This window comes from Callithrix jacchus, chromosome 7 (assembly GCF_049354715.1).
Source record: "Callithrix jacchus isolate 240 chromosome 7, calJac240_pri, whole genome shotgun sequence".
In the NCBI taxonomy this organism is placed as follows: Eukaryota; Metazoa; Chordata; class Mammalia; order Primates; family Cebidae; genus Callithrix; species Callithrix jacchus.
Genome location: NC_133508.1, coordinates 57,862,335 through 57,887,618, shown reverse-complemented (window position 1 = coordinate 57,887,618; position 25,284 = coordinate 57,862,335). Strand labels below are relative to the sequence as shown.

General features: G+C 40.1%; 1 protein-coding gene across 50 annotated transcripts in view; it reads left to right on the top strand.

Annotated features, from left to right (window-relative positions):
- EIF4G3 (eukaryotic translation initiation factor 4 gamma 3) overlaps positions 1-25,284 on the top strand; it is a 390,720-nt gene that overhangs the window by 153,039 nt on the left and 212,397 nt on the right. Inside the window, exon 2 of one of the 50 annotated variants that reach the window (XM_054258848.2) lies at positions 18,652-18,716. The exons of the other annotated variants lie outside the window; for them this stretch is intronic. Within the exon in view, the coding sequence (XP_054114823.2) occupies positions 18,699-18,716 (18 nt within the window). The 5' untranslated portion in view covers positions 18,652-18,698. The remainder of the gene's footprint in view (positions 1-18,651; positions 18,717-25,284) is intronic. 50 annotated transcript variants of the gene reach the window in all.

Below are 25,284 nucleotides of genomic sequence, written 5' to 3'. Positions count from 1 at the left end.
TTTAGAGAGACCCCAGGGGTACCTTCTGAACAAATTTATAGACCAAAAAAAAAAGGGAAAGTTTTGTGAAAAATCGGAAGTGCGGTATAGAAACAGCTGGATTGTTTACATGTTGATGTTCACCTTAGTTGAAAAATTTGAACACTCAGCAGTCTATGATTGGTTGAATTATGGCTCCTAGGATTGGCCAAGACTTAGCTTTTGTTACAGGCATATACTCTTAAGTTAGGTTTTCAGTCTTGTCTGCCTTTTAAGCTAAGTTAGGGTTCATCCACAAGGACTGAAATTTAGAAGTACAGAGTCTTTCTCAGGCCATATTTAGTTCACTTAACATAAGTGTGATAATAACACAGTTAAATTTTCTCGATTCAGTGGTGACTCAAATTGGTCAAAAACTAAAATCTGGCCGGGCGTGTTGGCTCACACCTATAATCCCAGCACTTTGGGAGGCCAAGGCAGGTGGATCAGGAGGTCAGGAATTCGAGATCTGCCTGGCCAGTATGGTGAAAACCCACTCTACTAAAAATAGAAAAATTAGCTAGGCATGGTGGCATGCACCTGTATTCCCAGCTACTTGGGAGGCTGAGGCAGGAGAATCGGTTGAACCCTGGAGGCAGATGTTGTAGTGAGCCGAGATTGTGCCATTGCACTCCTACCTGGCAAATAATACTCCATCTCAAAACCCAAAATCTAGGAATATGCATTTAAATTTGACAGAGAAAGATTAAAAACATTCCTCAAGACTGCCTTCCCACCCCTTCAGCTATGTCCAGGCCTCTGGAACTTCTTACTAACTGGCCTCAAGTTGGGGTTTTCATGATTCCCTCTTGGGGTTTAATAAATTTGCTGGAGCAGCTCACAGACCTCAGGAAAACACATCTACTTGTTTATAAAGGATATTACAAAGGACACAGTTGAAGAGATGCCTAGAGTGAGGTATGGGAGAAGGGGCACAGAGCTTCTCTCCCCTTCCTTGGTGTACCACCCTTCAGCAACTTCCATGTGTTTGACTACCCAGAAGCTCACCTAACAGTGTCCTGAGTTTTTTTTGGAGACTTCATTATGTGCATGATTGGTTAAACTATTGGCCATTGGTGATCAACTTGACCCTTAGTCCCTCTCCTTCCCCTGAGGTTAAGGGTTGGACTGAAGGTTGCAGCCCTCTAACCATGCCCTTGTGATCAGCTCCAGCTATCAGTCAACAAACATTTAGCATACAAAAACACAACACTTTGGAGATTCTAAGGTTTTTAGAAGTTGTATGTCAGGAATCAGGATGAAGACCAAATATATATTTTATAATACCACCGTGGTGGTGTTAGAAACTTTACATGCTGTGGGGCAAGGAGAGAGAGAGAGTGTGTGTGTAAAACATTTGCATGTCACTAATGATTATTGATATAGAACCTCTTTTAAAGTGCTTCTTGGCCATTTGTATATTTTTAGAGAAATGTCTATTCAGTGCCCTTCGCCCATTTTTTAATTGGGTTGCTTCTTCTGTTGGTGAGTTGTAGTTCTTTATATATTCTGGATAGCACTTCCTTATCAGATTTGTGATTTACATATGTTTTCTCCTATCCTGTCAGCTGCCTTTTCACTTTATTGATAATGTTCTTTATAGAAAGTTTTTAATTTTTGGATTTTTTTTGAGACAGGTCTTGTTCTGTAGACCAGTCTGGAATTCAGGGGCATGGGCACAACTCACTGTAGCTTCTTTTTTCTGAGATACAAGGGATATCCCCCAGCATATCCTCTCAAGTAGTTGGGACTACAGGCATGTGCCACCCTGCCTAGCTAAAAAGTTTTTAATTTTGATGAAGTCTAATTTATCTTTTGTTATCTGTGCTTTTGGTGTCATGTCTGAGAAAACAGTGCCAAATTCAGTGTTCTGAGTTTCTTCCTATGTTCCTTTGTTGGAATTACATACTTTTAGCTCTTACATTTAGATCTGTGATTCATTAAAAAAAATTTTTTTTTTCTGTGCCTCTCTCACAGAATGGAACTGTGATTCATTTGATCTAATTTTTATGTATGGTTTAAGATAAGGGCCTGACTTGATTTTTTTTTGACATGTGGCTATCCAGATTTTCTGGCACCATTGGTTGAATAGACTGTCCTTTACCCATTGGATAGTGTTGGCACCTTTGTCAAAAATTATTTGACCATATATATGAAGGTTTTTTCTGGGCTCTTTTCATTGGTCTATATGTCTGTCTGTGTGCCAGTGCCATACTGACTTGATTGTTGTAGCTTTGTAGTAAGTTTTGAAATCAAGGTGTGAGATCTCTAGGTTTGTCCTCCTTTTTTGAGATTGTTTTGGGTGTTTGGGGACCCTTGAGATTCCATATGAATTTTAGGATGAGTTTTTCTGTTTTTCCAAAATTTGTTTTTGAGATTTTTATAGGATTCTGTTTATTTTTAAAAAATATATGTGTATCATAATGGACACAACATTCTTTTTCTAAGTAGGTGAAGAAAGCTTCATTGCCTGAGAGTGGAATTAAGATGTATTCACCTTAATAAAGAACTTGTAAATAACTTTTATAGATACTCCCAAGAACTGGAAATGTCCTAGTTAATGATTTACTTCATAGGTACTTAAAAATCTAGTTTGAAGGTCTAGATCTGAGAGAGAGAGAAGAGAAGAGAAGGAGAGAAGAATGGGAGAGGAGAGGAGGGAGAGGGAGAGGAAGAGGAAGAGGGAGAGGGAGAGGAGGGGGAGGGAGAGGGAAATTGTGGAGTAGGAGGTGGTCTGAATTAGGGATAAAGCAGGGCCTAGAGTAAAGATTATGTCTAGTAGTCTAGTGTGACAAATGAATGAGAACTCTGGCTAGGGATGCTTTAGCTGAGATGTAGAAGGAGAAACTGACGGGAAACCAGAGACTATAAAGGTGGGGGAAATGAGGGGAAGAAATTAGAAGAGATAATCATGGTGGCTATCAGTAGTAGGTCCAGAGAGGGTCCTGTATATCAGCCATTGTAGTAGGAAGCAGAGAGCCAGCAGTGCAGACATTATAGAATACCTTTGTTGCTTGGGAATTCAGTGAACCAACAGCATCTCTCTGTCAGCACACTGGTGCTTTTAGCCCACAGTCTTGCAGGAACTGGTCCTGGATTTGGAGAGGAAACTGGGTTGTCATGCTCTATAAGCTTTGAATAGTATAGTTGATTTTAAGAGAACACAAGTAGCCTCTGATCCAGGTATACTGTGAAAGCCATCCTATTATGTGAGTCCATCGTCTTGTGAAAGGCAGAAAGCTATAGCATTTCAATGTTGAACTAACTAATTATGAAGTGTACAGAAATGGTGATGATTTCAGCACAGTGTTTCCCCGCTTCATATAATATCACTGCCCAGAAATGAGAAAGAGTTGGATCAGTGGTTCCCATTTCTCCCTTCCCACTCAGAATTACCTGATGCCTGAGTATTCTCATTTAATTGCTTGGGATGAGCCTAGGTAATGCTAATGTGCACCCAGCATTGAGACAAAACTGTGGAACAGTGCCTTTTGTCCCCCTCTAATCCCACGGATGATTAAGAACAGTACTTTTTGATATGTATTTCCCAAATGATACTTTATAGGCTCTGTTTGCTGGGAATGGTTTTCAGTGAAAGGAGCTGAAGATGCCCCTATTTCAGACCTTATACAAGCATAGTGAATTGAGCTATTCTTAATTTATGAAAAGTAGCTCTGGTAATTGAGAAGCCATTTCTGTTTAGTAGCTAAGAGACTGTTACGGCTTTTTACAGGTAATATGTTTTGCATCGTGGTCTGTACTCAGAAAGTTTTTATAGTACTGATCTTATACACCAATTTATTTTGGTGATAGAACCAAATTATACCCTGACAGGTACTGTGTAATTGACACTTCTAATTCACCCAGAATGAGAGCAAGTGCGTTTTGCTTCCATACAATCTCATACTCCTAGATTTAAAGCTATAGTATGGTATTTTCAAACTTTTAAAAGCAGCAGAACTCTTTTCTCCCATATGACTAGCAGTGCCTGATCCATAGTAAGCCTCTTAATAGTTGATGAATGAAAACTTGCTCTAAATGAAATTTTCCAGAACTGTCAGTTTTTGGCTGTTTGCAGTGTGGATGCTTTATTTGGCTCAACAGTTTTTGTTTGTTTGTTTTTCTTTTTTCTGACTGGTACCATTAACAATTTTGTATAGTTCAGTAAAAGTTTACCAGTATAAGCTTAACTTAAAAAGAGCCAAATATTGTATTTTATACCCTTAGAGACATTATTCTGTGAGGGTCTGGGAATCTTAGTATTCCAACTGTTCTGTCATTGTGAATACAATAATTAAGACTGAGTTCCTAAGCTGGAAAAGTCTTTTATCAGGATGCCATGATGGGGATTTAAGATCTTTTAAACCAGTTCAGTACTATATTGAATAGAGAATTTCTTACTTTTTCTGAGTAGGTGATCTGATTGTTTGGTATGAATATTTCCAGAATATAACTCACAAAGAAGCTTTTTAAAAAAAAATTTGTTTTTTATTTCTTTAGAGATGGTCTTACTCTGTCCCCCAGGCGGAGTGCAGTGGCACGATCTCGGCTCAGTGCAACCTCCACCTCCTGGGCTCAAGCCGTTCTTCCACCTCAGCTTCTCAAGTAGCTGAGATTATAGATGCATGCCACCACATCTGGCTAATTTTTGTATTTTTCTGTAGAGATGGGTTTTTGCCATGTTGCCCAGGCTGGCCTTGAACTCTTGAGCTCCAGCAATCCACCTGCCTCAGCCTCCCAAAGTGTTGGGACTACAGGTGTGAGCCACTGCACCCAGCCCACAAATAAGCATTTATATAGAGACGTGGTATGGTGGTAGGTACAAATGATTTTAAATATTAAGGCATTTAAAGAAAGGTAATGAGAAATTATGATTCATACTCTTTTTTTTATACTGATGTTACGGAATCTTTGGGGTGTCACTTTTCTGACCAGAAACTTATGTGGCCGATGTGCCTTTGCCCGAGTTCTTGTCCTATATCCGGGAAGAATGAGCTATACAGACAAGTGGAGGGTGTGCAAGACGAAGAGGAGCTTCATTGAGTATTAAACAGCTCAGAGGAGACCTGCAGTGAGTAGTTCCTGTCTGTAGGCAGGTTGTCCTGTTGAGTGTTCAGCTCTCAGCAGAGAGGAGGCCCTGGAGTGTGTGGCTTCTCTCTTCAGGCAGGTTTTCCTGTTGTCTCTGCAACTCTCAGGCAGAGAGGACGCCCTGGAGAGGATAGCTCCTCTCTGCAGCTGGTTGTCCTGATGTCTCTCCTTTCTCTGCCCTGCTCTGGTTGAGCCTGGGGCTTTTATGAGCCTTAGAGGGGAGGTAGTACATGCCAATTGGTCCATGGGCAGCCCAGAAAAGGCACCACAAGTCCTCACTCTGGTCCATGGGATGGGTAGCCCACCCTCAGCCTTCAGGCCCTCCGTGGCCTGAAGGTGGGTTCTCACTGGAGACTTACCCCTTCTGGCCCAGGAGCCCATGTACCTCCCACTACTGCCCATGGCCCCCAGGTCACTCATGCCAAGGGATGCCTACAGGCCAGAGCTAAACTGCCCCCAGCTCTATCTTGGCTATCCTCCCATGCTCGTTGGCGCTCAAAGTTTGGAGGGGCCAAGGTGGCAGGGGCCCAGGGGATCAGTGCTGTCCTGAGCCTGTGCATACCTGGCTGGACTGCAACAATGCCCAGGCCTGGTCCCAGCCCCACTCAGCGATCGGAGCAGATGCTGGGGATGGGGAGAGGCCAGGCATTGGGAACATTCCCCTCAGCCTGTAGTGACAGGGGCTCTCCTAGGCCCCTAAGAGCACCAAGAGGACTGGGCCCACAGCCATGACCTGGGTGGCTGGAACTGTTCTGGGGAGCTTCTGGCCTGCCAACTCAGGAGGAGTGGGACTCCTGCCTGTCCCTGGTTCTGCAAATTGCACAGCCCTAGATGTGTCCCTCTCTGTGTCTTCCCATAGCAGTGGCAGGTGAGGTGCAGGTGGCATGGTGGCTCTGGCAGGCCCTGCAAAAACAAATCTGATGCTCCCTGGGTGATCCCGCGACTCCTGGCTGCACCTTTGTACAGCCCAACAATTGAACTGTGATAAAGTCCGAGAATTATTATTTTTTTTATTCAGGTAGTCTCCCTGTCATCCAGGCTGGAGTGTGTTGTCATAATCATACTTCTTGAACTCCTGGGCTCAAGGGATCCTCCCATCTTAGCCTCCCTCACCTTGGCCTCTCAAGTACCTGGTACTAAAGGCACATACCAGCACACCCAGCTAATTTGTAAAATTTTTTTTATAGAGGCAGGGCCTCACTTTGTTCCCAGGCTGGTTTTGAACTCATCTTAAGCTATTTTCCCTCCTTGGCCTCCTAAAGCGCTGGGATTACAGGCATAAGCCATCATGCATGGCCTTTTTTTTCTATTGATCTAACTAAAAAGATTGATCATACAGTATTCCCCATCTTCTCTTACAGAGAACTTCACCACTTCCTTGAAAGTATCAACTGTGGAAAAGAATTATCAGTTTGTTATAGTATAGTGGCTGCATTACAGAAAGTAAAGTATCTTTTTAAAAATAGACCTGGCTGTGAATCACAGTTCTACCACTTCCTAATTGTGAGATTTTTCATAAATTGAACCTTATTTCACGTGGAAATTCTGCCATTTGTTCAATAGAAATAACAACACCTACATCATAGGATGCTAAATAAGTATTCGTTCTATGTCTTTTGTTGCAGTAGCTTTGGTGTATTTGACTTTTTTTTAATTTTTAAGTTCCTAATTCTAGAGAATGCATTCTTTATCTGCTCTGCTGTTAGGTTTCAATATCATATTTCTAGGACTTTTTCTTAGCTCTTCCATATCAGTTTATGATACTTGAGTAATCATTACTGAAAACCAGATGTTACTGATAGGGATTTATATCCTGAAATATTATTCCCTAATGTTGTTAAAAGATTTCATTAGTGGCCGGGAGTGGTGGCTCACGCCTGTTATTCCAGCACTTTGGGAGGCCGAGGTGGGCGGATCATGAGGTGAAGAGATCAAGACCATCCTGGCCAACATGGTGAAACCCCGTCTCTACTAAAAATACAAAAAAATTAGCTGGGTGTGGTGATGCATGCCTGTAGTCCCAGTTACTCTGGAGGCTGAGGCAGGAGACTTGCTTGAACCCAGGAGGCTGAGGTTGCAGTGAGCAGAGGTCACACCACTGTACTCCAGCCTGGTGCCTGGTGACAGAGTGAGACTGTCTCAAAAAAAAAGATTTCATTAGTTTGACTCTTACCATATTTATTATGTGTGATTTATTTTTCCTGCATTGTTGTTTAAAAAATAAAAACAACAAAAACTTACATGTCAGGTAAAACTGATATATAAAGTAGTTTAGAAATCCTAGAATAACCACTCAGAAAGTCATGACAATTATCCTTATGTTATCTAGAAACATACTGAATTTACTGTGTAAAGTTTTCCAGAAATCACTCAGCAATTTTAACTGTTAAGCAAATATTAGAGCACATGAAAAGGAAAAATATTGACTTAGCAGGCACACTGCTTCTCCAAGAAGCAAGTATTTTACTTGTTTCTTTGAGAAGCAGTCCATCATTGTTTTATGATGGATTTGGGGAAAAGTTAAAGTGCTCAAACAGTTCATAAGGAAAATAACTAATTTCTGGTTTATGTATGCCAGCATTTATTTTATAAGGTGGATTATCGCCTCTTCATTGTTCTTTTCTACCATATTTTCACTTCTTTTTTTAAAATGCTATTGGTTCACAAACTCTGTAGAATCATAGGCAGAAGAAATGACACATGACATCTGATCTATTGGCGTTGCTTCTTGTTAGTAACTCTTCATAAATAGAATTCAAGATGAAAACATTTAAAAAGCATACCTGAAATAATGGTTTCGCCTTTCTGAAAAGTCTGATTTTGCCCAATCTTACTGTAAATCAGTATCATAAGACTTTTTTTGAAAATGGCTGAAACATTTTTTTCTAAGTAAATCAAATAAAAGAAGAATTTTTCTTCTTCAGGATAGGAATGAGGAAGAAGATGAAGAGAGGATGCACTGTCTGTTAATATTTGGCTACATTAATTGTATTTGTTTACATTGAAGGTTGATTCACGTTTATCCCAAGTCATCCATTGGAGCCATGCTGAGGATTAGATAGACTTTGATTTGTAATGTACATATTTTTAATTTATTAGATGAGCAATGTCATGAGGAATGAACAGTTCTGCCATAGATTAGCTAAAAATTACTGGTTTTTATCCATCATATACCTATCATTTTGCTGGATTTTATGAGAAATAAAAAATTGTAAGAGACTGGCTTGTCTGCAGGGAAACATCTGTGCTATACTTTCAGCGTTAATGGATATAGTAGAAAAAGTTGGAAATGATGTAAAAAGGTAAAGAAGTCTGTATAGATTTGTTTTGGTAAATAGGATTTATGTGTTTTGATTTATCTTTAAACCTATTTTTAAAGCAATTTTATTGAATACGTTTTCTTCCTCCTTATCAGATTTTACTGTGAAGACAACAAATAGCAAGATCCTTTTAGAGGTCCATTCTTCATACAACTATTTGGGTGCCTGACACTTTTAGAGTACATACTGTGTGTTAGACGTAAATGGATTTGGGAAAGGCCACCACACAAAATTACTGTTTTCCTTATGAACTGCCACTTACATATTTAAGCCATTTATTTATATGCAAGAATAAATATTCTAAAGTTTATGTGACTGTGTATTCCAAGTTTCAGAAGAATTAGGAGCTTAGTCCTAGAATCAAGAAGTTCTTCCTTCTACTATTTTAGTTATCTGCTTATACTTTTTATTTTATATGGGTGAGATTGCTTATAGAATCTCTCTCTGCTAACAGTCTGTTATTGGACTTTTTGGCAAGTCCCTTTTGTTTTTTTCCTTCCACCCTTTCCTTGAACTTTTCCTCCCTCTATCTCTTTACTCTGTGGAAATTTAGGTAATGCTACTTTCCTTAGAAATCCTTCCACTTCAACATTGTTAATATTCTTACCTTCTTTATATTTTGGAAGGCTAGCTCAGCATTCTCCTGGCCCTTCACTGCCGTCTCTAGGTTGTTTGCCTCAACTCTTGTGCCAAAAATGCATATACAGCTCTCTCCTTTGCTGTCATTCCTCATTTTTATGGACCCATTTTCTCATTGAGAATTTTAGTATCTGGCTAATAATTTACTTGTCTATTTTGCTTTCTGACATCCACAAGGATGACTTGTAACACTTGTTGTCCATCCATTGCCTGTGGACTCTTGAATCTACCCTCCTTTTTTGGGGGGTGCGGGGAGACAAAATCTCACTGTATTGCTCAGGCTGGAGTGCAGTGGCATGATCTCGGCTCACTGCAGCCTCTGCCTCCTCGGTTTAAGTGATTGTCTGGCCTCAGCCACCCAAGTAACTGGGATTACAGGCATGTGCTACCGCACCTTTGTATTTTTAGTAGAGATGGAGTTTCACCATGTTGGCCAGGCTGGTATTGAACTCCCGACCCCAAATGGTCTTCCCACCTGGGCCTCCCAAATCGCTGGGATTGCAGGCTGGGATTCCCACCTTGGCCTCCCAAATTGCAGAGAGAGATTCTACAGTTACACTCGGCCAACCCTCTTTTCTTCCCCTTCTTTGCCTCCCCATAGCAACTGTATATGGACACATATTCAGCAATCTGTATGAAGATAGTCTAGATCTGCACTGTCCAGTGTGTTAGCTACTAGAGCCACTTATGGCTTTGAGCGTTTGAAACATAGTTTCTGCAAATTGAGATGTTCTGTAAGTGTAAAACACAAAATTCATCTTACCAGTTTTAACTTTTTTGAATCTGGCTACCTAGAAAATTTTAAATTACTTACTTGTGTGATTTATACTGTGTTTTTTTATATTTTTGTTAAGAGTAGTGGCCTGCACCTGGTCTCTACTGATGTATTAGTCCATTTTCAGGCTGTTGATAAAGATATACCCAAGACGGGGCAATTTACAAAAGAAAGAAGTTTATTGGACTTAGGGTTCCACATGGCTGGGAAGGCCTCTCAATCATGGCAGAAGGCAATGAAGAGCAAGTCACATCTTATGTGGATGGCAGCAGGCAAAAAGAGAGCTTGTGCAGGGCAACTCCTGTTTCTAAAACCATCAGTCATGTGAGATCCATTCACTATCACGAGAATAGCATGGGAAAGACCTACCTCCATTACCTCCATAATTCATTTTTCTCTCACCGGGTCTCTCCCACAACACATGGGAATTATGGAAGCTATAAGATGAGATTTGGATGGAGACACAGAGCTAAACCGTATCAACTGAGAACTGCTTTGCCTTTGAATTTATGAAGTCTACAATTTCTCTGACCAGCCCAGTGACTCATACCTGTAATTCCAGCACTTTGGGAGGTTGAGACAGGATGATCACTTGAAGCAAGAAGTTTGAGACCATCCTGGGCAGCAAAGCAAGACCCTGTCACTACAAACAATTTTTAAAAATTAGTTGGACGTGGTATTCTACACCTGTAGTCTCAGCTACTTGGGAGGCTGAGGTGGGAGGATCCCAAGCCCAGGAGTTCATGGCTCACTGCAGCCGTGATTGTGCCACTGCACTCCAGCCTGGCAACAAAGTGAGACCCTATCTCAAAAATAAAAAATAAATAGCATTTTTCTGACCATAGTCTTCATTCCTTTTTCTTATCCAGTGCCAGTCCTGTTGTATCTATTTTGCAGCCTACAACGTTTTAATTCTTTAATTTTATTTCTATTCTCAAGATGGCAGCCCCTTTCTGTAATAAGGTAGCTTATCCCTGTAATCTCCACACTTTCCTTTTGTTTACCGTTGATCCTATAACTAACTACTTTAACTGTATAAAACCACTAGTTCTCTTTCTTTAAAAAAAAAAAAAAAAAAAAAAACATGATTGTTTATTTTGTAGTGATGAGGTATTGCTATGTTGTGCAGGGTTGTCTCAAACTCCTGGCCTCAAGTGATCCTCCCACCTTGGCCTTCCAAAGTGCTAGGATTACAGGTGTGAACCACTGCATCTGGCCCACTAGTTCCCTTTTCCCCCCTCAATTTCTCTCTCTTCTCAGTTTTCATCCCAGAAACTAACTCAGCAGGCCTTTACCTCTGTTCTGCCTCCCAAGATGGGTGGCTCTGCTTTGGAAATTCAAATACCTGTGTTGGTGGAGTCTAATTAAAACTTTATGATTGGAGCCAGGCATGGTAGCTCATGCCTGTAATCTCAACACTTTGGAAGGCCAAGGCAGGCAGATCACATGAGGCTAGGAGTTCAAGAGCAGCCTAGCCAACGTGGTGAAACCCTGTCTCTCTTAAAAATATGAAGAGTTAGTTGGGCATGGCTGTGTACACCTGTAGTTGCAGCTACATGGGAGGCGGAGGCATGAGAATTGCTTGGACCCAGGAGGCAGAGGTTGTAGTGAGCCGGGATTGCACCACCGCGAGACTCTGTTTAGGCCAGGCACTTTGGCTCAAGCCAGTAATTCCAGCACTTTGGGAACCTGAGGCTGGAGACTCACTTGCTGCGTCCAGGAGTGAGAAGTTACGATGTCTCAAACAAAAATTAATGACTTATTAATACAGCTGGTCTAAGCTCTACTAAGGTATAATGTAGCTACAACTTAGCTGCTTGGTAATTCTTTTAGTAATCACGAATTGACTTTCAGTCATTTCCAGCACTGTGCTTACATCAGTACTAGTTTGGTCACCAACAGCTTGATGGGCCAGCCATGCACTGTATAGCTTGTGAAGTTACATATCATGAGTGGCTCTGCTTTACCTTGTCTAATTCTGCTGCTTACTCTTTGTTGAAATACCTACGTTACACAATTTATTGTGGTATGTTTAAGCTTATAAGAGTATATTATAACGTGCTTGGTTTGAAAGGATAATCAGAACACAACCAACCATCACTCACCTTAAGTCGATTACCAATTTTCTTTGAAGCAACTCTGTATTCCTCCTTTATCCCAACCCCTTCTTTCTCCCTAGTTATCTCGAGTTTTGTGTGAATAGGTATTTGTCTTGTAATTTCATCGGTGTCTGCATTTGGAGGTTTACATTTTGAATTAGGTATCATGTGTGACCTTGGGCAACTTACTTTACTATCTCTGAACTTTTCTCATTTTTACCCCAATTTTAAAAATGTATTAAAATGCAAATAGCGTAAAATGTAAAATCTTAACCCCATTTTTAAGTGTACATTTTAAGTATACATTTATAATATGCAGTGATCACCAAGATCCATCTTTATAACTCTTTTCTTTCATCTTGTAAAATTGAAAGTCCGTACCCACTAAACATTAACTTTCCTTTGACCCCTTCCTTTAGTCTCTGACAACAACTATTCTCCTGTCTGTCTGTGGTTTTGACTAGTCTTAAACTACATCATATAGCTGTTATCAGACAACTGTAGTTGTTTGTGACTTGGCTTATTTCACTTAGCATGTTGTCCTCAAGTTCCTTGCATTTTGTTAGGATATGTCAGAATTTCCTTTCTTTTTATGGCTATGTTTCACTTTATGTATGGTACCATATTCTTTTTTTGAGACAGAGTTTCACTCTTGTTACCCAGACTGGAGTGCAATGGCGCGATCTCGGCTCACCGCAACCTCCGCCTCCTGGGTTCAAGCAATTCTCTTGCCTCAGCCTCCCCAGTAGCTGGGATTACAGGCGTGCACCACCATGCCCAGCTAATTTTTGTATTTTTAGTAGAGATGGGGTTTCACCATGTTGACCAGGATAGTCTCGATCTCTTGACCTCATGATCCAGCCGCCTCGGCCTCCCAAAGTGCTGGGATTATAGGCGTGAGCCACCGCGCCCTGCCTGTATGGTACCATATTCTGTTTATCTTTTCATCTGTTGATGAACACTTGGTTGGTGTTCATGTTTTACCTATTATGAATTATACTGATATGAATGTGTGTGTACAAACAGCTCTCTAAGACCTCATTTTCATTTATTTAGTGTGGATACTTAGAAGTGGAATTGCAGAACTGTATGGTAATTCCTATTTTTTTGTGAAAGTGCCATACTGTTTTCCACAATGGCTGTACCCATTTTACATTCCCACCAACAGTGCACTAGAGTTCCTCCACATCCTTTTCAACATTTTTTTCTGTTAAAAAAGAAATACATTGCGTGTGTGTGTGTATGTATGTGTATGTACACACATATACTAACCATCTTGGTGTGAGGTGATAGCTCAATATAGTATAGATTTGTATTTCCTTAGGATTAGCATCTTTTCATGGGCTTGTTGGCCATGTGTGTATCTTTTTTTCTAGAAATGTCTATTCATGTCCTTTGCCCATTTCTCTATCAAATTGTTTGCTTTTTTGTTGTTGAGTTTTAGGAATCTTATATATTCAGGATATTAACTTTTTTTTTTTTTTTTCTAATAGAGTCTCCCTCTGTCATGTAGGCTGGAGTGCAGTGTTGCGATCTCGGTTCACTGCAACCTCCACTTCCTGGGTTTAAGTGATTCTCGTGCCTCAGCCACCTGAGTGGCTATGATTATAAGCCTGGCTCATTTTTCTATTTTTAGTAGAGACAGTGTTTTGTCATGTTGGCCAGGCTGGTTTCAAACTCCTGGCCTCAAGTGGTTCTCCCACCTTGGCCTCCCACAGTGCTGAGATTACAGACATGGGCCACTGCACCCAGTCCAAGATACTAACTTTTTAACAGATGTGTAATTTACAAATATTTTCTCCTGTTCTGTGGGTTGCCTCTTTACTCTCTTGGTGTAGTATTTTTTGATGCACAAAAATTTTTAATATGCCCAAGTTGTCTACTTTTTTTTTCTTCTGCCTTTGGTATTGTATCTAAGAAGTCATTGACAAATCCAGTGTTTCAAAGCATTTGCTCTGGGATTTCTTCTCAGATTTTTTTTACTTTTGGCTCTTACATTTTTGTCTTTAATCTATTTTGAACTAATTTTTCTATTTGGTGTTAGGTGAGGATCTAACTTCATTCTTTTGCATATGTATATCTAATTTTTTCCAGAACCATTTGTTGAAAATGCCCTTTCTGCATTGAATGATTTTGGTACCCTTTTCAAAAATAATTTGAACATATATGTGTGGGTTTATTTCCAGGCCATTTTTTCCTATTTCTGATTATTTTTACACCGGTACTACACTTTTACAGATTTGTAATTTTGAAATCTGGAATTGTGAGACCTCCAACTTTTTTTATCTGTTTTTCTGGACATTCACAGTTCCTTGAGAATACATACTAATATTAGGATGGGGAGTTTTTCTGTTTTTGTAGAGCACACCATTGGGATTTTGATAGAGATTACATTCAATCTGTAGATCACTTTGGGTTGTATTGGCATCTTAATAGTATTAAATCTTCCAGTTCATGAACAGGGGATAATTTTCTGTTATTTGGTCTTTAGGTGATCTCATCCACTCTCATGGCAAGGACTGCTGGTTATGTTTGCTGATTCCTTGTTCAGCCTCTGTTGTTGACTCTGCTCTCTTCATGCCTAATTACTGTGTAGACTTTTATACCTAGATATCTCTTTGACATTAAAGCCTCTCCATAATACAAATAAATTCATCACTTTTTTATTCAAAGAAGAGAAAACAACTATTGCAAAAGCCTTAAGAGAAAATAAAGTTGGTACGTTTGAGGGAAATAAATAAGGCCAATATGGCTGGACAGTAATGGTATATGTAGTGAAGTCAATGATAGCCTGGGACCCAATCATTTTGGGCTCTATAAGCATTCTTAGCCATCTAAACCTCAAACTTTGGAGAAGCAGCTTTCTTCCCCTTATATTTAGTTGTTCAGAAAGTTCTGTTGGAGTCTGCTGTCTTGACACCAGTATCTTCCCTAAGAGTTCATATTGTTGTAATGGCTCTCTTTATTAAACAAATTGGATGATATTACTGCCTGGTTCAACATCTCCTAGGATTACCTTCATGGTAAAGTCCTCACTTGACATGTCTTTTTAGTCGGGCCCTAATCTAATTCTCTAATGTCACCTCCTCTCACTCTACCTCATGCACTTCTATTCTCTGGCATTACTGATGTGTTCATGGTTCAGCAGACATGCCCTAATTTTTCAGATCTTTGTGCTTCTGTTTAAAATATTATTTGTTTACCTACACATGATCTCCGCTTTTTAAGGCTGACTGCAAGCTCACCATCTATCCCTGTTGATGTGTCACTTTTGGAGGCTCACTGGAAATCTTCCAGGAAGAATTAATCACATTCTGCTTTGTACTTCTTGATATATTATTCATACTCCTTATACCACTTTCTGTGTCATTTTTACAGTTTTTAGGTAAATTGTAAATCCCTGTGCATAGGAGTCATTCGTGTCTTTTTCAACTTTATTTCCATGACTTAGAATTGCTACTGCAAACAAAATAGAAGAACTCACAGACTTGTTAGATTGCTACATCTGAAGTCAGGTATGGTTTGAGAGTTTCTTTTATTTTAATGTGAGTACAAGTTTTTGTATACCTAATATTTTTCACCGAGGGCACTACTAATTAGCATCCTCAAAGGAAAGAAAACTGAAAGTGATTTTGCTTTAAAGCTTGTTATTCATAGTAAAAGAACATTTACTGTATCATTCAGAAGCTTTAGAAAGAAAACTTAGGGGATCTGTTGTCCATTTCAAAAAAGTGCAAGCTATATGGACAGTGAGGTGATACTGTAATACTTATAGGTCAACTGGAGAGGCTTTTTTCCCCCCCTAATATATCTGGCCTAATTGTGATGATGTGTGCCAACCTAATTAACCTCCTGATGTTACTTGCCTTTGTTTTTGTATTGTCAGGAACTTGGTGTGTTGTTTGGGAATAATAGAACATAATAAAATGTTAGAAGATAATAGAACTATATGATATCTAAATTGAGCTTTAACACAAACTGTTTGGTGTTATTAAGGGAAGGAAAAGAAGCCTGATGTTGTGGTGAGGTAGAAATTTCCACTGAGTTTCTGGGAATAGGAAGTAAAAGGCGAATGGTGGGTGACTCAGCTGTTTTCTGAACCTGTCTCATGTGATTCAGTGTGCATGATGTCTGTTTATTCTTGACAGAGTAAATACTATGGGGGTCTCATTACACAGTGGACATAATGTTTACTTAACCAGCTCAGTGATTACCTAAAAATAACTTGGGTTTTTGTACTATATTTAGCATAATCAGATAGAAAAATTGTAATGGACACTCATCATTGAGTGCTTTCCCTTATAAATAACCGAATATGTAGTCAGCCAGTACTATTTCAGTTCTTACATTGTTAAGATGAAATCTTTGGTATTTAAATAAAAGGTAGCAAAAGAAGATAGCCTTTAAACTATCCATAAAATAATTCTGTACCATTTTAGCTTATATTCTGGACAGATATTCATTTTTGGTGCTTCAATGCCATCATTGAGGTATTTTTGCACCAGAATTTTCATATAGGAACTTTTCTGTGAGGCTATAGCAAATGTTTTTTTGAAATGGAAATTTACTGCTGTGTATTTGCTGTATTTTATGTTCATATTATAGTGGTAATAGTTTTTTATTTTCTTGATAAGTTGCTAATCTTACACTGAAGGTTTATGCCTACCATGTACTGTAATTGAGTCTTAAGCATGTCAGAGCTGTGGCTCATGCCTGTAATCCCAGCACTTTGGGAGGCTGAGGCAAGTAGATCATCTGAGGTCAGGAGTTCGAGGCCAACCTGGCCATCATGGTGAAACCCCATCTCTACTAAAAATACAGAAATTAGCCAGGCATGGTGGCATGTGCCTACAGTCACAGCTACTTGGAAGGCTCAGGTAGGAGAATCACTTGAACGTGAGAGGTGAAGGTTACAGTGAGCAGAGATCATGCCACTGCACTCTAGCCTGGGCGACAGCAAGACTTCATCTCCAAATAAAGGAAAAAAAAAACAAAACAAAGAGTCTTAAGTATGTCAGAGTGTGGTTATTATTATGCTGTGTATCTATTATATACTTGGCTTTGAAGGAGAGAGAGCATTTGGAAGCCTGAGTTTACATAATAATCATAATCTGCTCATTTGTCTGAGAAGTTGTGAGTCATTATGATTTATTCTTTTTGACATTTGAGTGTTCTTGCTATCGGAGGTGCTGCATATGTAACATATAAACTTTAATCAGAGACTATTTCAAAAGGGAAAGGGAAACTAGATTCACTAAGAAGAAATAGACTGGAGGCCGGGCACGGTGGCTCAAGCCTGTAATCCCAGCACTTTGGGAGGCTGAGGCGGGCGGATCACGAGGTCAAGAGATCGAGACCATCCTGGTCAACAAGGTGAAACCCCGTCTCTACTAAAAATACAAAAAATTAGCTGGGCACGGTGGCGCGTGCCTGTAATCCCAGCTACTCAGGAGGCTGAGGCAGGAGAATTGCCTGAACCCAGGAGGCGGAGGTTGCGGTGAGCAGAGATCGCACCATTGCACTCCAGCCTGGGTAACAAGAGTGAAACTCTGTCTCAAAAAAACAAACAACAACAAAAAAAAAAAAAAAAAAAAGAAGAAGAAGAAATAGACTGGATGCTGTCGTTCATGATTATAATCTCAGCACTTTGAGAGACTGAGGTGGGTGGATCACTTAAGGCCAGGAGTTCAAGACCAGCCTGGCCAATGTGGCAAAACACTGTGTCTACTAAAAATGCAAACATTAGCTGGAGGTGGTGGTACATGCCTATAGTCCCAGGTACTCTGGAGGCTGAGGTATAAGGATGGCTTGAACCTGAGAGGTGGAGGTTGCAGTGAACCAAGATCTCATCACTTCACTCCAGCCTGGCTGATAGAGGGAGACTGTCTCAAAAGAAGGAGAAGGAGAAGGAGAAGGGGGAGGAGAGAGGGGGAAGAGATAAATGCCAGCATTCTGTTTACAATAATGCTTAATGTAGTGGGAATATGTGATCAATCTAATAGTCAATAGAACTACCTAGTGGTTGATGTTATATATAAAGTAGGAAATAGACTCCTTTTTTATGATTGATTTTAAAAGTTTGTGTATTAAGCTTGCACTGCTTTATTTCACTCCATGTTTCAACAAAAGTTATAGGACTTAGTTTTATTTGCAATATTATACTGTTGTTTGAATATTTAATGAAATTTCTATTTTAAAATATTTTAGTTGGTATAGTTATTAGATATTTTGTGTTAACATAGAATTGAAAATTAAAGTACATATCTTCTGATTCACTGCATGTAAATATGACCTGACTTGGACACCATTTGAAATGTATTCCAATAATTGCACTGGCTATATACATGGTCCAATACCTGCCTGTATCCCAACAGATAAATGGTATTCTTTTATTCTTTCTCTCTCTCTCTTTCTTTCTTACTCTTTCTCCTTTCCTTTCTTTCTTTCTTCCTTTTCTTTCTTTTTCTTTCTCTCTCCCCCCTTCCTCCCCCTCCCCCTCCCCCTCCCCTCCCCCTCCCCCTCTTCCTCTCCCTCCCCCTCCCCCTTCCCCTCCCCTCCCCCTCCCCCTCTTCCTCTCCCTTCCCCTCCCCCCTCCCCCTCCTCCTCCCCTTTCCCCTTCTCCTTCCCCTTTCTAGACGGGTTCTCACTCTCTCACCCAGGCTGGAGCACAGTGTCATGATCTTGGCTCACTGCAACCTCTTCCTCCTCCTAGGCTGAAGCAGTCCTACCTCAGCCTCCCAAGTAGCTCGGACCACAGGCATGCACCACCATGCTTGGGTAATTTTTTGTTTTTTTTTGGTAGAGATGAGGTCTCACCGTGTTACCCAGTCTGGTCTTGAACTTCTAAGCTCAAGCAATCCTCCCACCTCAGCCTCCTAAAGGTGCTAGAATTACCAATGTGATCACTGTGTCTGGCCCTGCAAATTGGTCATTTCTGATTCTCTGGGCCTCAAAACCTGAGTCCAGAGTAGTGTCTTGGCACATTCCAAAGAATAGGAAAATGGTTTTAAGAGGATGCAACTATTCCACATGGGCTGATGTTAGATTTGAAGAAGGAAAAAGTGGTTCTTCAATTCCTGTCAGATTGGCAGTTGCAATAGACACAGAACCCTAATTGGCATGAAGAGCCAATGTTTTCCTGTGGTAGAGGAATTATTTTATTGCTTTATTTAATCATTTGTAGTGTTTCTTGATTATGTTCGTGGGGTCATTTTGTTTTTAAATAGCATCTCTTGCTCTATATGATGAGAAAATATGTATTCTACTCGGGTCTTTCTTACTCTCCCTCTTTGATAATAAATGATAAAAAATTCTTATTTTTCATTCACTGAAACATAAAAAAGTCATCATGTTTTGTGCAGACTATTAAATGTTGATTTTAAGATCTGTGTTGGATGGTTTTCTATAGCTAGCCACCATTTATGAATTTCATGTGGAATATAGCGCCATATCAACTTTTCATTGTTTTGATAGCTCTACTTTGTCAAATATTGTTTACAATTGAAGAAACAAGCAAGCATTTACAATTGTATATGTGCAAATATGTATTCGTCTGACAGCCAGTTAGTGAAATTGAATAAATGCTCTTGAAACAAACTTGTTTGTTATCAGGCTTTTGTGCTAGAGTGATATTGTTGTTTTGACTACTTTCAAAATGTTTTTATCTGGATGTGGTAACCTGTGCCTCTAGTCCCAGGTACTTGGGAGGCTAAGGCAGAGGAAGATCACTTAAACCCAGATGTTCTAGGATGCAGTGAGCTACGATTGTGTCACTGTACTTCACTTTGCGCAACAGAGTGAAAGCTGTTCTCCTAAAAAAAAATTTTTTTTAATTGTGATAAAAATACACGTAACATTTACCATCTTTCTGAGACCATTTGAGTTGCTACAAAGGAATGCCTAAGTCTGGCTCATTTGAAGAAAAGAGCTCATGGTTCTGCAGGCTATACAAGAAGCATGTTGCCAGCACCAGCACCTGCTTCTGATAAGGGACTGAGGAAGCTTCTACTCCTGGCAAAAGGTGAAGAGGAAGATGTATTCAGAGATCACATGATGAGAGAACGAGGTGATAGCCTCTTTTAAATAACCCGTTCTTGAGGGAATTTGATGAGAACTCACTCCAGCAACTCATTTATGAGAGAACACCTCTCTTAATCCAAACACTTCCCATTAGACCCCACCTCCAACATTGGGGATCAGATTTCACTATGAGGTTTTGAAGAGGTCAGTATTCAACCATAGTACCACCTTGACAGTTCTTAAGTTTATAGTTCTGTGGTATTAAGAACATTTACATTTGGCTGGGCATGATGGCTCATACCTGTTAATCACAGCACTTTGGGATGCCAATACAGGGCATTGGTTGAGCCCAGGAATTTGAGATCAGCCTGGGCAGCATAGCAAGAACCTGTTTCTGTGAAATATTTTTTTTTTTTAAATTATTGGGTATGGTAGCACACGCCTGTAGTCACAGTTGCTTGGGAGGGAGAAGTGGGATGATCACTTGAGCCTGCGAGATCAAGACTGTAGTGAGCTATGATCATGACACTGCACTCCAGCCTCGGTAATAGAGTGAGACCTTGTCTCAAGAAAAAAAAAAATGTGTAACTGTCAACACTGTGTATCTTCATACCTCTTTTCATCTTGCAAAACTGAAACTTTCCGTCCATTAAATACAGATCTAGTATCCCTTATTCAGAATGCTTCGGACCAGAAGAGTTTTGGATTTCAGATTTTTCCAAATTTTAGAGAATTACATTATTTACAGGTTCAGTATTCCTAGTCTGAAAATCTCAAGTGCTCCAACGAGCTTTTAAAGTGTTATTGTTTCATGCTGGCTCTCAAAAACTTACAGATTTTGGAGCATTTGGATTAGGGATACTAAACATCTAACTCCCTATTGTCCCCTCTTCCCATCCCTTGCCAACCACAATTTTATTTTCTTTCTCTGTAATATGCCTAGTGTAGGTACCTCATGGACATGGAATGAGGTTCTTGTAACTGGCTTATTCACCATGTTCTTGGAACTGGCTTATTTCACTTAAAATAATATCCTCAAAGCTCATCCATGTTATAATGTGTCAGAATTCCCTTATTTTTTTAAGGATGAATAATATTTCTTTGTACACATGTAGCATATTTTGCTTATCCATTCATCTGTCAGTGAACACTTGGGTTGCTCCCACCTTTTTAGCTATTTTGAATAATGCTGATATGAACATGGGTGTACAAATATATTTTTAATTTTTATCTTTTTTTTGTTTAATGAGACAGTCTTGCTCTGTCGCCCAGACTGGAATCTCAGCCCCCCAAGTAGCCTCCCGAGTAGCTAGGACTGCAGGCACATGCCACCATGCCTGGCTGACTTTTGTATTTTTAGTAGAGATGGGGTTTTACCATATTGGTCAGGCTGATCTCAAACTCCTGACCTCAGGTGATACAGTGCTGGGATTACAAGCGTGAGCCACTGTGCCTGGACTTTTATTTATTTAGTTATTTTTTTTAACACAGGATTTCATACTGTCACCCAGGCTGGAGTGCAGTGATTTTCTGGGCTCAAGTGATTTTCCCACCTCAGCTTTTGGAGTAGCTCAGACTACAGGAGTATATGACCATACCCAACTAATTTTTAATTTTTGATAGAGATGAGTCTCACAATGTTGACCAAGCTGGTCTCCAATTCCTGGGTTCAAGTAATCCTTCCACATCCACCAGTCAAAGTGTTGGGATTACAGGTGTAAGCAATAAAATCTGGCCACAAATATCTTTTTTAAGACGCTGCCTCATTTCTTCCCTTACTGCCTTTTGTTGTGTTTAGTTGAGTTTTTGTAGTGACATGTTTTGATTCTGTTTTTATTTCATTTTATGTGTAGTCTACAGATTTTGTTTGGGATGATTAACAGAAGGATTTCATATAAAATCATGAAGTTATAAATATGTATTTTAAGGTGATAACAATTTAACATGAGTTGCTTACAAAAACTGTACTTCTTTGTACCTCAGGCCTCTCTAACTTTGTTATTGATATCACAAATCACATCTTTATATATCATGTTTTCCCTTAGATTTTTATGCTTTTGTCTATTAAATCCTATAAAAGAATAAAAACTAGACTTATGACCCAAAATTATAATAATAGAGGCTTGGAGATGATGCAAGATCAGCTTTGGAGTGCAGAGGGTGAGTGATTACCACATTTTCAAATGAATTTTTACTGCCCACAGACCAGGATATTCCTGGGTGGAAAACCACCACAGGTCTCTAGCACAGCTGTTTCAGCTGGTGCAGTGGGTCTCCGCACAAAAAACTCACACAAATCTGGGCGCTGTTTCAACTGGTGGCTGGGACGCCTGGGAGACCGAGTCACCCATTCAACTGAAAGAAAAAAAAAGGTGGGGGAGCTGAAACAGGGAGCCAGGTGATCTGGGTAGGCAGGTCCCACCCCCACAAAGACCAGCAATCTGAAACCCTCTGGATTGTAAGTTTCATAGCAAGTACAGCTGGACCTGGAATGGTCCAGCTCTGTCGGGGGAAGGGCATTTGCCATTAATGAGGCAGTCTGCCATTACCGAGGCAGACCGCCATTACCGAGGCAATTCTAACTATACCTCTATAAACAAAACCTCAAGGAAGTTCACACAGCAGCTGGGCAGAGCCCACCGCAGCACAGCAACACCTGTGCTGGCAGGCTGTGACTAGGCTACCTCCTCGCTGGGCAAGGCATCTCTGAAAAAAGACAGCAGCACATCAGGAACTTATCATAAAGCCCCAACTTCACAGGACAGAGCACCTGGGAAAAAAAAGGTGCTTACGAGTTCTGCTGCAGCAGACTTAAACGTATCTGTCCAGCAGCTCTGAACAGAACAATGGAGCTCACAGCTCAGCACTTGAGCTCCTATAAGGGAAAGACTGTATCCTCAAGCAGCTCCTCAACCCCTGTATATCCAAAGAGACACCTCATAAAGGAGAGCTCAGGCTGACATCTGGCGGGTATCCTTCTGGGACAAAGATAATAGAAGAAGAAACTGGCAGCAACCCTTACTGTTCTGCAGCCACTGCAGGTGATCCCCAGGCAAGCAGGGTCTGGGCTCCAACAGCCCTACAGCAGAGGGGCCTGACTGTTAGAAGGATAACTAAAAAAACAGAAATAACTTCATCAACAAAAGGGATATCCACTCAGAGACCCCATCCGAAAGTCATGAACGACAAAGACCACAGGTAGATAAATCCAAAAAGATGGAAAGAAACCAGCGCAAAAACGATGAAACACCCAAAACCAGAACACCTCTCCTCCTCCAAGGGATCACAACTCCTCACCAGCAAGGGAACAAGGCTGGATGGAGAATGAGTCTGATGAATTGATAGAAACAGACTTCAGAAAGTGGGTAATAACAAACTTCTCTGAGCTAAAAGAACATGTTCTAACCCAATGCAAAGAAACTAAGAACCTTAAAAAAAGATTTGACAAAATGCTAATGAAAATAAACAGCTGAGAGAAGAATATAAACAAATTTATGAGCTGAAAAACACAACACAGGAACTTCGTGAAACATACACAAGTTTCAATAGCTGAATCGACCAAGCAGAAGAAAGGATATCAGAGATTGAAGATAAATTCAATGAAATAAAGCAGGAAGGCAAGAGTAGAGAAAAAAGTAAACAGAAATGAATAAAGCCTCCAAGAAATATGGGATTATGTGTAACGCCTAATCTCCATTTGATAGGTGTACCTGAATGTGACGGAGAGAATGAATCCAAGCTGGAAAACACTTTTCAGGATATTATCCAGGAGAACTTCCCCAACCTAGCAAGGCAGACCAATATTCAAGTCCAGGAAATACAGAGAACACAACAAAGGTATTTCTCAACAAGAGAAACCCCAAGGCACATAATCGTCAGATTCACCAGGGTTGAAAGGAAGGAAAAAATGCTAAGGGCAGCCAGAGAGAAAGGTCTGGTTACCCACAAAGGGAAGTCCATCAGACTCACAGCACATCTCTTGGTAGAAACCCTACAAGCCAGAAGAGAGTGGGGACCAATATGCAATATCCTTAAAGAAAAAAGCTTTCAACCTAGAATTTCATATCCAGTCAAACTAAGCTTCATAAGCAAAGGAGATATAAAATCCTTTACGCACAAGCAATTGCAGAGACATTTCACCACCACCAGGCCTGCCTTACAAGAGCTCCTGAAAGAAGCACTAAACATAGAAAGGAACAACCAGTAGTACCAACAACTCCAAAAATGTACCAAATGGTGAAGAAACTCCATCAATGAACAGGCAAAACAACAAGCTAGCATCAAAATGGCAGGATCAAATTTACACATAACAATATTAACCTTAAATGTAAATGGGCTAAATGCCTCAATCAAAAAAGCCACAGACTGGCAAATTGGATAAAAATTCTAAACCCATCAGTGTGCTGTATCCAGGAAACCCATCTCACATGCAAGGCTACACATAGGCTCAAACTAAAGGGATGGAGGAAGATTTACCAAGCAAATGGAGAGCAAAAGAAAGCAGAGTTGCAATCCTAGTCTCTGAAAATAGACTTTAAACCAACAAAGATTAAAAGAGACAAGGGCATTACATAATAGTAAAAGGATTAATGCAACAAGAAGAGCTAACTATCCTAAATATATACGAACCCAATACAGGGGCACCCAGATACATAAAGCAAGTTCTTAATGACCTACAAAGAGACTTGGACTCTCACACAATAATAGTGGGAGATTTGAACACTCCACTGTCAATATTAGATAGATCCACAAGACAGAAAATTAACAAGCATATCCAGGACTTGAACTCAGATCAGGACCAAGCAAGCCTAATAGACATTTACAGAACTCTCCACCCCAGATCCACAGAACATACATTCTTCTCAGCAGCACATTGCACCTACTCTAAAATTGACCACATAATTGGAGGTAAATCACTCCTCAGCAAATGCAAAAGAATGGAAATCATAACAGTTTCTCAGACCACAGTGCAATCAAATTAGAACTCAGGATTAAGAAACTAACTCAGAACCACACACTTCATGGAAACTGAACAACTGGCTCCTGAATGTTAACTGGATAAACAATGAAATGAAGGCAGAGATAAATATTAGTTCCTTAAAACCAACAAGAACAAAGATAAAACAACCTACCAGAATCTCTGGGACACATTTAAATCAGTGTCTAAAGGAAAATTTATAGCAATAAATGCCCACATGAAAAGCAGGGAAAGATCTAAAATTGACACCCTATCATCAAAATGGAAAGAGCTAGTAGAACAAGATGAAAAAAACTCAAAAGCTAGCACAAGACAAGCAATAACTAAGGTCAGAGCAGAACTTTAGGC